Source organism: Salvia hispanica, chromosome 5, assembly GCF_029641045.1.
Source record: "Salvia hispanica isolate PSC_SH4W2 chromosome 5, Shi_PSC_v1, whole genome shotgun sequence".
Taxonomy (NCBI): domain Eukaryota; kingdom Viridiplantae; phylum Streptophyta; class Magnoliopsida; order Lamiales; family Lamiaceae; genus Salvia; species Salvia hispanica.
In genome coordinates, this window is record NC_142696.1 from 22618091 (window position 1) to 22629878 (window position 11788).

Genomic DNA, 11788 nt, shown 5'->3' on the forward strand with positions numbered 1-11788 from the left:
TATATATATATATATAGTGTAAGGATGTGAATACATCCCTCGGGGAGTGTTAGAGTGACACCACCTCTTAAAATAACACCATACCATCATTCCTAGCCAATCATTTGTACACATGGACGAATAATAAGCTGCTACGTGGCAAAAAAAAATCGAAACTCGGCAAGCAATATGTTGCACTGTATACAACAATATTTCTCGGCCAGCAATATCCAACACGCTATACAGCAATCTATAGATTGTTGTGTAGCGTTTAGATTGTTGTGTAGCGTTTATAATATTGTTGTGTAACGTTTATAATATTGTTGTATATGTGGTGTCACGGTGTCACTTTAAGAAGTGCTGTCATTTTAACATAAACCTACATTCCTATATAGATATTATGTATTCCCTATGTCCTAAGAAAGTTGAGTCACTTTTTTTTTGCATTCGCTTTGAAAAAATCGTAATAAATAGTAGAGTAGGTAAATAGTTGAGTCACTTCTTTTTTGCACTCGTTTGAAAAACTTGTAATAAATAGTTAGAGTGGGTAAATAGTAAAATAAAAGCGAGAATAATGCAGATAAGAGTCTTTTCTACATTATTCTCACTTTTACTTTACTAGTTATCTACTTTAATTATTTATTATGATTTTTTCAAAATGAGTGAAAAAAATAAGTGACATAACTTTATTGGAATAGGGGGAGTACAATTCTTCAGATATTAGGTATTAGAATATCTAGATATTTTGAAAGAATTGTATAAATATGAAATTCTCTAGATTATAGATGTTATTTATGAAAATATTTAGATTTTTAATCACATTTGAAGTATTGTTCCACTATTTTCTATTTTTTTCTCCTAATGACTATTTTGATACATTATTTATATCTATCTCATCTTTTTATTTATGATTTCTCTCTCTTTTTCATTTCTCTATTTATTAAATTTTACTTCTCTCATTTCTTCCATATATTTTACATGGAATGTAATCAAATGCAAACTCTAAATATTGTACATAACTTCAAACTGTGATTTAGACTATTACAAAATATCAACAGATATAAAATAAAAGCAACAAAAAAGTCGACATAATGTCAATGGTTGATACTGTGTTGAAAATGTGTTGATATTATATTGAAATTGTGTTGACATCAAAATCTTGAAATTTGCATTGCGTTGACGTTGTGTTGATACTATGTTGAAGAATTTGAAATTTGTAAAATATATGAGTTTGTATTTTATTATTACCCTATTTTATATAATGTATCCATTTTTTATTTGGATTTATTTTTGTCTCCTCATTAATAGTTCTCTTCTCTCCTTATGACTATTTTAATACATTATTTATATCTATCTCATCTTTTTATCTATGATTTCTCTCTCTTTTTTATTTCTCTATTTATTAAATATGACTTCTCTCGTTTCTCCCTTATATTTTATTATCCGTTTTTCGTTTGGATTTATTTTATCTTCTCATTAATAGTACTATATAACAAAATTAGACCTAATTTACAAAATTAATGTGATACTCTATCTATTTATGTATTATAACTATAAATTCTTGTCTTGTATCCATATACTCTAGTCCCACAATAAGAGTCATGTTTTGTCATTTCGATCCATCTCACAATAAAAATTTTATTTTATTTTTACTATAAATAGTAAGTAGGTCTCACATTCCACCAACTTATTCTACTCATATTTTATTAAAAAATTAATATATATAAGTGGAACTCATATTTCAACCTACTTTTCTTTACATTTCTTAAAACTCGTGTCATAACTAAATAGGACTCCTATTGTGAACTGAGAGAGTAATAAAATAAGGCAATTTTTTTTAATAGAATAATGCTAAGACAAAAAAATTTAAATGAAAAATGGTCCATAGACTTTATTTTTGTAGTTGACTCTTACTAAAACAGTAATTAGCATATGACAAAGTACAATGCATGCTTACCTTTCGATTCCCTCCTCATATTGTTCAACCTTCAACATTGAAAAAAAAAACAGAAAATAAACAGCAACAACTTAGAGTGTAGTTGAAAATAAATCATATTGAAAATACGTAAATATTGTAGTTGCATAAATCATCTCATTATTTCTAATATTGAAAACTCGACGGAATAAATTCAATTTTAAGGAATCATACAAGAATAACATACGTCTAATTTCACTTCGTATCAATGTATTATATCTATTAGTAAACTACAAAATTAATCCCTAGAAAATGAGGTTTGCACGTATTAAATCCCTGAATTTGAAAAAAAAATTCGCTACGGGTCTCTAGAAAATCACTAATCACATTTCAAATTTATCTCAATTTATTATTTCCCATTTTACCACTAACTCCTCAAGAGCTTATTCAATCTAAATTCATTAACATTTTAAGAATTCAAATATTACATTACATATATTTTTAAATTTATAATTTATAGTATAATATACTCCCTTCGTTCCATAATAATAAAGACATTTCTTTCCGGCACGGAGATTAAGAAAAAAATGAGAATATATTAACTAAAAAGTGGGAGTAATAAAGTTCTATGAGATAGGAAAAGTAGAGAGAAGAAACTAAGAGAGAGGGACTAATAAGTGAGAAGAAATGTGTTGACTTTTACTAAAAAATAAAATGACTCCATTACTATGGAACGTACTGAAATGACAAAATGACTCTAATACTATCGAAACGAGAAAGTATTCAGTAGACCTTCCACACCAAAGTGTCATTATGAGATGGTGTATTCAAGTACTCAACCATTTAATTTTTGACAAATGGAAACATAAATGACTAGACATGCCAACTAATCAAGGTATTTTTAGAAAATAGTAAGTACTACTTCCTCCGTCCACCATTAGAAGTCTCATTCACTTTTGCGCACTTGTTTTATAAAAATGATAATAAATAGTTAAAGTGGAGAAATGGTAAAGTAAGAAAGAGAATAATGTTGAGAAGAGTATGCTCTAGTGTGTTCTCTCTCTTACTTTACCATATTTCCACTTTAACTATTTATTATCATTTTTATAAAACGTGTGCACAAAAGTGACCAGGACTCCTAATGGCGGATGGAGGGAGTATTTATTAAATCACTTTTATAGAATATTGCATAGTCATAATTTTAAAATATGAATATTGTCAATATTTTTTCTTCCTATATATAAATATATTGACACACTTGTATAATTATAATTACTTTTTATTTTCGTATTAAGTTCTAAGTAAATGTATAACCTATTTAATGCAGTAAAACGCATATAACTTTCTAGATTTAAATTATTTTTTCGCACAACATATATCAAATTAAAGATAATTACATAAGGATTCTAACGAGATCTCACTTCATATGTTCCGACGTTAAAATTTGAAAAAAAATTCAAAAAATTTAATTTTTTCGTACAACACAAATGTCAACATAGTATATAAAATATGTCAATATAATACATGTAGAATGTCAATATAAGCAATGTGTTAACATTTTCAAAGCATTGTGTTGACATTTCCAAAGCATTGTGTTGATATTTATGAAATACTATATCTATATTGACATTTTCATCCAAAACCCTAATTTATTGTTTTTTTTATCTTTTTCGATTTAATTAATAAAAATGAAAATTACACGTGGCAAATTGTAGACCACAAGTTTTCTAAAATCCTATGATCTTAAATTAGTTGTAGTTAGCAATTAGATGATGAGTTAGTAATTGATTACTCCCCTATATTGTTATGTATAAATATATAAGAAAAATAAATAAAAACATAAAATTTAAATAATACTATCAATGTGTTGTACTCCGTGATTATATTTATTTTTTATTATATTATATACATAAGCATGTAGCGTATATGTAGGAGGAAAAAAAATATTGAATTTCAATATTAAAAATTAAGCATTATTCTATAAAAGTAATTTAATGCATATATTCTATATAAGTGTTTTAATGAATATCTTCTAAAAATAATACTATTAGTATATATATTCTATATATACTAATAATGTATACATATCTTTTGATGTATACGCAACAAATTTACAATTATAATAATAAATTATTATAATTGTTACATTTGTTAATATGGAGTACTAAATATACATACACATCTAGCTAGTATGATATTTTTGTTTTTGTTATTATAATTTGGGCATATACATAAAATCTCAGATAACAATTTTATATAGAAATTATGTGCAGAATAATAGAATATAAATATATGTAGAAGGGAGAGTGTTATATTGCTAACTCAATGCTTAATTGCTAACTACAACTTAATAATAGCTATTAGATATTCAAATTAAAGGCCTACATCATCAACCACAAAATGTCAATACGATCAACAAAAAACGTCAATAAGGCTATAGGATTAATTCCAATAAAAATCAATAGGGGTATTAATGTCAAGTTAGTTATAACTAACTTTTAAAAGAAATCCCAAAACTTTAAATTCATATAACATATATCAAATTAAAGATAATTTTATAAGGATTCCAACGATATACTACATGCATATGTTCCAACGTCAAAATTTGAAAAAAAAATCTAGAATTTTCGTATTTTTCGTACACAGGTTAATGTCAATGCAGCTAAGATAATATGTCAATATAAAGCATATACAATGTCAATCCTAAATTTGTGTTGACATTCTCAAAGCATTGTGCTGATATTTTTGAAACACTATATTGACATTTTCATCCAAAACCCTAATTTGGCGGGTTTTTTTATCTTTTTCGATTTAATTAATAAAAATTAAAATTACACGTGGCAAATTGTAGACCACACGTTTTTTAAAATCATGTGGCCTTAAATTAGATGTAGTTAGCAATTAAATGATGAGTTAGCAATTGATCACTCCCTTATGCAGAAGTATGCTTAAAAAATGAGGTTCCATCGTTTCTCCCAATCCAAGCTAATTTGGGAGAATCCAAATTTGTTAGATCCCAGTCCTCCAACCCCCAATTGCTGAACATTGCTTTTGGATGAAAACACGAAATCATCCTAATCCTTTGGATAGTGGAGTATAGGTTGCCGAAGGGGACCCACTCGTGGCTGTGGCTGTGGCCTCGGCATCACTCGTCGTCAGGGGGTGTGGAGAGGATTAGCGTGGAGACGAGGGCTCTGGCGGTGCGCTGGTTTATTAAGGCTAGCCACTCGTGGGAGGACCCGACCACCTTTGCGTTGTCGTAGGGGAACTCGGGAGGGTTAGAGATTTCTAGAATAAGTTAGGATAACTATATATACGGGAGAGTCATACCATTTTGCATCTGTTGAAAAATTTGAAATAAGGTGTTTTCTTAGTTTCTCCCACTTCTTCATTAATTAATAAATACATATAGATTAATTGGACCCCTAATTAACCTAAAAAAAAGGCAAACCCCATTATGCCCCACTTCTTCATTAATTAATAAATACATATAGATTAATTGGACCCCTAATTAACCTAAAAAAAAGGCAAACCCCATTATGCTTTTGAATCCATTTATTAGGGACAAAGTGAAAGAATTGAATTATTTAGGCACCATGTTTTTTTGGTAAAGCATGCCAAAAAAAACTACTCCTTAACAATTTTGGATTTGGATTAGGCATACGAATTTTTTACCTGTAAATCACAATCAAATTTAAAATTGACATTGATTTTAAAGTAGCAATTGGCAATCAGGTATTCAATATCAATACAAAGAAGGCAAAAACATACTATAATTATATGAATTTGATCAATTCTTACGTGCATTGAATTATAAAAAAGCCTCTAAACAATTGTGTTTGCATTTTCAATGCGTAAAATTAAATATCACGAAAGGTATCTATCTGGTCATCAATGACGGACCAAGGTGGGGTCGGGTGGGGTCGACCGACCCCACCGGAGTCCGTCGAGAGGTGCCGGAATCTTCATTTCATGGACCTCCGACCCCACGCAGCCCTGCCTTGACCCAGTGAGGCAGATCCCCACCAGGGCACTCGAATCAATTGCCCATTGCCGAAAAATAAAAAGAGATGGAGGAGAATCAGTCGGAAGAAAAGAGGAGAAAGGAAAGGGGGAGGAAGAGAGCCGCAGACAGTTTTGACGAGGAAGATAACGTTTCTTAATGTTTCAACTCTTGTTTTTTAACTTAATGGCTGTCTAATTTTAACTTAGTGGCCTTATTTAGGTTAGTTACTACTACTATTAATATTATTTTATGATTATAATTTCTATTTTTAACGATAATTCACTTCTAAATTATTGATTTTAAAAAATTGTTGATAACTTGTCACATGATTATTTTACAAAAATATTTAAATACAAAATTTAAAAATAAATACTTTAAGTCAAAAGATAGAAGTAAAAACTAGTAGTATAATTTTGTACAACCTCTATTCAGCACTGGGAGTCCATTTTTAACATCTTGTCTATCTAGTAATAGGAGTTATATTTTCCTTTAATTATAAATAAAAAAATAAATTTTATATTGTATTAATTTATTTTATTATAAAAATAAAATATACTACTTTATAAAAGTGTGATTTAGTATTTTGAGATTTAGGCGTTGGGGATTTGAGCTTCCATAAATGAGTTTTTTTTTTTAATATTCTAAATCATTGTATTCATTTCGCGGAAATCTAATTTAAGGCATCCCATAATATTATAAGTTTCTTCTTATTTTGTTAATTACTAAGTAATATAATTTTATAAAATTTCAGTCGATACAAAACAATTTAATAAATTTTCTTAACATAATTTATTATATAAAAATATTTAATATTATTATTTAAAAAAGTAGTTTTAAAAATATTATATAAGTATTAATTTTTACTCTGTTCGACCCCACGAGCTTTGTATCCTGCGTCCGTCATTGCTGGTCATAATCATATTTGATGCATTGTTCTACTATTAGTATTTTCCACTTTTTTCTCCTAATGACTATTTTGGTACTCCATTATTTATATCTCTCTCATCTCTTTATCTATGATTTCTCTCTCTTCTTTGTTTCTCTATTTATTAAATTTGACTTCTCACATTTATCCCTTTTTTTTCTCTCATTTATCCCTTATGTTTTTTACATGTATCCATTTTTTATTTGGGTTTATTTTGTCTTCTCAATAATATATTACAAAATTAGACCTATTTTACAAAATTTTATATACATAGATAATCGTATAATGAATGTTATACTCTATCTATTTATGTATTACTCCCTCCGTCCCCGATTAAGAGTCATACTTTTCCATTTTGGTCCATTCCCGATTAAGAGTCACACTACTTACTATATTTGGACATCACTAACTCCATTTAGAGCACTCCCAATGGAGTTCCCTTATTTCTCCCTTATTTCTCCCTAACTCCTGCCACATCAGCGCCACATCAGCATCACATTTTATCCCCAGTTTTTAGCCAACCCCTACAATGGTTTCTCCCTTATTTCTCCCTTATTTCTCCCTAACTCAACATTTCATTTTTACATCATCACTAATTTAATTGTTTTATTTTTATATATAATAAAGCTAGCTTATTTAATTTATAAAGATAAATCAAATAAATAGTAATAAAGTTCGTTGTATTAAACACGGGTACACATTACAACGAAGAAAATTAAAAAAAAAAAAAGTACACGAATGGAAATAAAAAATCAAAAAAAAAATTCAAAGAAAAAAAAATTCAAGGGCGGTGGGCGCGGTTTCTATTTGCCCACAATTCTTCGATGATATCGTGTTGTAGTGCTTGATGGGCCTCCTTCTGGTGTATGTCCATGAACGCCTGGAACCGTTCATGTTCGTTGTGCGGTACACCCTGGCGGGCGGACTCGGTTGAGACACCGTGACTCGATGATGCAACACTTGGGTCGTTGGTGACGTCGAGGACGCCTTCGTGTTCATCTTCGATGATCATGTTATGCATGATGATGCACGCATACATGATATCGGCAATATCCCCCTGGTAGAAAAAGCGCGTCGGACCCTTTACCAGTGCAAATCGCGATTGGAGCACCCCAAATGCCCTCTCCACATCCTTGCGCGCAGACTCTTGCGCTCGGGCAAAATACCTTCTTCTATCTCCGAGTGGGCATCTGATCGTCTTCAGAAACACGGGCCATTGCGGATAGATGCCGTCAGCCAGGTAGTACCCCATGTTATGCACATTGCCATTGGCCGTGAATTCGATGGAGGGGCCTAATCCGTTGATCCGCTCGTTGAAAAGGGGCGAGGAATTGAGAACATTTAGGTCGTTGTTCGACCCGGCTATACCAAAATAAGCATGCCAAATCCAAAGCCGTTGGTCGGCAACGGCTTCAAGAATGATGGTGGGATGCGTACCTTTGTAGCCGGTAGTAAACTGGCCTCGCCACGCGGTTGGGCAGTTCTTCCACTGCCAGTGCATACAGTCGATGCTGCCGAGCATCCCCGGAAAGCCGTGGGTCCTCCAGTGCCAATCCAGTAGGAACTGGCAGTCAGCTGCGTCCGGCGAGCGAAGGTAGTGCTCCCCAAATATCTCTCGCACGCCCTGACAGAAATTCTTCAGGCACTCGTTGCCAGTCGTCTCGCCGCATTGCAGATACTCATCGAACATGTCGGCGGACCCTCCATATGCCAACTGCCGGATGGCAACAGTGCATTTCTGTAGGGGCGATAGTCCGGGCTTCCCTGCTGCGTCTCGCTGGAGCCGGAACTCGGGGTAACGCGCGGACAACGCATTAACAATGCGCAGGAAGAGGGAGCGGCGCATTCTGAACCGGCGACGAAATACATCTGCCGGATAACGTGGTTCCTCCGCGAAATAATCGGCGAACAGCCGATCGTGCGCACCAGTGTGGTTGCGAGGGATGTATCGGCGCCGCCGGCGGATTGGCCGTTGGGGGGGTGGCTGCTGCATTCGAGCGATCTCGCTTTGTATGCAGCGGGAGATATAGTTGTTGATTGGGTTGTTGGCGAAACCCGCTACATCCCATCCGGTGGGAGCGGGAGGTACCTCTTCTTCGGAAGAAGAATGTGATATTTCCTCGTCGGACTGAGCACGAGACGATGAATCAGAACTCATTTAATAAAGATGGAGAGAAAAAAGATTGAAAATTTGTGTGAATGAAGTTTGTGGGTGATGAATGGAGGAAGAGGATGAAATATTTATAGGGGTGGGATAAAATAGCCGTTCGGCCAAAAAAAAAAAAAAAAATTTTAAAAATCGCCGATTATCGCCGAGCGTCGCCCACAGTGGCCGGCGATCGCTCGGCGATAATCCGGCGATAAATCGCCACTCGGCGAAGCAACGGTAACATTATCGCCGAATTATCGCCGACTTCGCCACAATGGCCGGCGATAATTCGGCGATAATCGGCGATTTATCGCCGAGAATTCGCCACCTCCATTGGGAGTGCTCTTATTACACAAAATGTCATTACCTAACAAATTTATTACACACAAAAAGTCAAAGAGGTTCTACATTCCACTACCTAACTCCATTTATTACATATTCAAACACTTCTTAAAAATCCGTATCCGGTCAAAGTGTGACTCTTAATCAGGACGGGGGGAGGATTACAATAAAATTCTTGCCTTGTATCCAATAAATAAAAAAAAGGCAAATTTTCTAATAGAATAATGTTAAGACAAAAAAGTGTAAATAAAAAATGATCCATAGACTTTTTTTTTATAGTTGACTCTTACTAACACAGTAATTAGCATATGACAAAGTACAAATGAATGTTTACCGTTCGATTCCATCCTCATATTATTCAACCTTCAACATTGTAAAAAACAGAAAATAAACAGAACAACTTAGAGAGGGAACCGATGGAGAGTGAAGCACCTGCACTTCTGCGCCGTGCTCTCGGCGGATGGATCACATTTCCTTTCTTCATAGGTTCCTTTTCTTGTCTCTTTCAATAACAACTCAAGCTAGAGCCATCTTTACAATTTTACAAGTTTCACTTTTTTTTGTGGAAAAACAGCAACGGGTGGTTTGTTGGCACTGGCATCTGGATTAAGCGTCAACCTTATTACATTCTTGAAAGATGAGTTCCACTTTGAAGATGCATCTGCTGCTAAAATCACCAACTATGTCAATGGAACCTTGGCTTTCATCCCCATCTTTGCTGCAATCATTGCTGATTCATTTGCTGGCTGCTTTTCTGTCATCTGCTTCTCCTCCTTCATTTCCTTGCTGGTATGTCTGTGAATGTTTCTCTCTCCTTTTTTCATAAACAAAAGAAAGAGATGAATATTTTCAAGAATTATGCAGGGGGTAGTGCTGTTGCTACTATCTGCAACAGTGAGCCATTTGAGGCCTCCTAGTTGTGTAAAGGGTTCCATTTTCTGCAAGCATCCAACGCCTCTTCAAGCCGGCCTTCTGTACCTCAGCTTGGCTCTTCTCTCTGTGGGAGACGGAGGCACGCGCTTCACTCTTGCATCCATGGGAGCAGATCAGCTAGACACCACAAAACATCAAGGGATATTCTTCAATTGGTACCTTTTCACACTCTACTTGATAAACTTCGTGAGCGTAACGGTCATGGTATACGTGGAGGAACACCTAGGCTGGGGCTGGGGCTTCACCATCTTCACCATGGCCAATCTGTTTGGCTTGGTGGTCTTCCTCTGTGGCACAAAATTTTATCGCTTTGTCAAGCCCACTGCCAGCCCTTTCAAGAGCTTGGCTTGTGTCATCGTTGCAGCCATCAAGAAAAGGAAGATGTCTCTCTCACCACAAACTGGAGACTATCATCATGATGGAGATGGTTTAAACTGTCCCACGCCGTTTTTCAAGTAAGTTTATTATCACTTGATATGCTATAATTAATACTAGCTTCATAGTTTAAACTATATTTGGTTAAATTTGCAGGTTCTTGAACCGTGCAGCGGTGAAGAGTGAAGAAGAGTCTAGTTCAAAGATAGTGAATCCATGGAAATTATGCACAGTGCAACAAGTTGAAGATCTGAAAAGGCTAGTCAAGATTGTGCCAATATGGATAAGTGGTTTGATACTGTGTATACCTATAGCAGTGCTGATGAGTTTCATGATCATACAAGGCAAAACCATGGACAATCGTCTCAACTCTCATTTCAAAATCCCAGTTGCTTCAATCCATTTGTGTTCGCTCATCGGAACCTGTGTCACAATACCATTGTTGGACCGCCTTGTATTCCCGCTCTGGGTAAAGCTCGCTCCCACTAGGCCTCCCACGCACCTGCAACGCATTGGCATTGGCCACGTCATCACTATAGTCAGCAGCATTGTTGCGGCACTTGTGGAGGCGAAGAGATTGAGGGAGGCGAGATCGCATGATCTCAGAGTGGTTCCTATGTCGTTGTTGTGGCTGGCGCCACAGCTAGCCATTGTTGGAGTGTCAGAAGGGTTCCATTTTGCCGGACAAGTTGCATTCTGTTACCAAGAATTCCCAGCTTCGTTCAAGAGCACTGCAACCGCTGTTGTTGCTTTGACCGTCGCAGGGGGCTACTATTCGAGCAATCTTGTCATCGATGCAGTGCAGAATGCGACGGCATGGTTGCCCAACAATATAAACAAAGGGAGACTGGACAATGTGTATTGGTTGTGCAGTGGGATAGGAGCTTTGAATCTGGTGTTCTATCTTGTGTGTGCATCTTCCTACAAGTACCATAAATCTTAAAATTGGTAGGGTTGGTTGATCTGAGTCATGTTGTAGTGAAATATTCAAATATGTATTGATTTTGCTGCATCATTGGTGTATTGGATTTGGTTGATATCAATAATTCAAATTACTAAAGTTAATAAAAGTTCGCAGCATGAGTTTTTATTCACGCAAAGACCACTCATAGTTATCAAATAAGCATTGCACACACACACAGCTACTCATATAACTGAGGCGTC

At 34.7% G+C, this 11788-nt stretch overlaps 1 protein-coding gene across 1 annotated transcript; it reads left to right on the forward strand.

The window, feature by feature from the left end:
- Positions 1-9685: 9685 nt before the first annotated feature.
- LOC125191281 (protein NRT1/ PTR FAMILY 2.7-like) lies at positions 9686-11718 on the forward strand. The gene is made up of 4 exons (XM_048088795.1): positions 9686-9802; positions 9891-10105; positions 10181-10704; positions 10781-11718. Exons 1-4 carry the CDS (start codon positions 9733-9735, stop codon positions 11565-11567), a joined length of 1596 nt encoding a protein of 531 aa, XP_047944752.1. The 5' UTR covers positions 9686-9732; the 3' UTR covers positions 11568-11718.
- Positions 11719-11788: the final 70 nt, after the last annotated feature.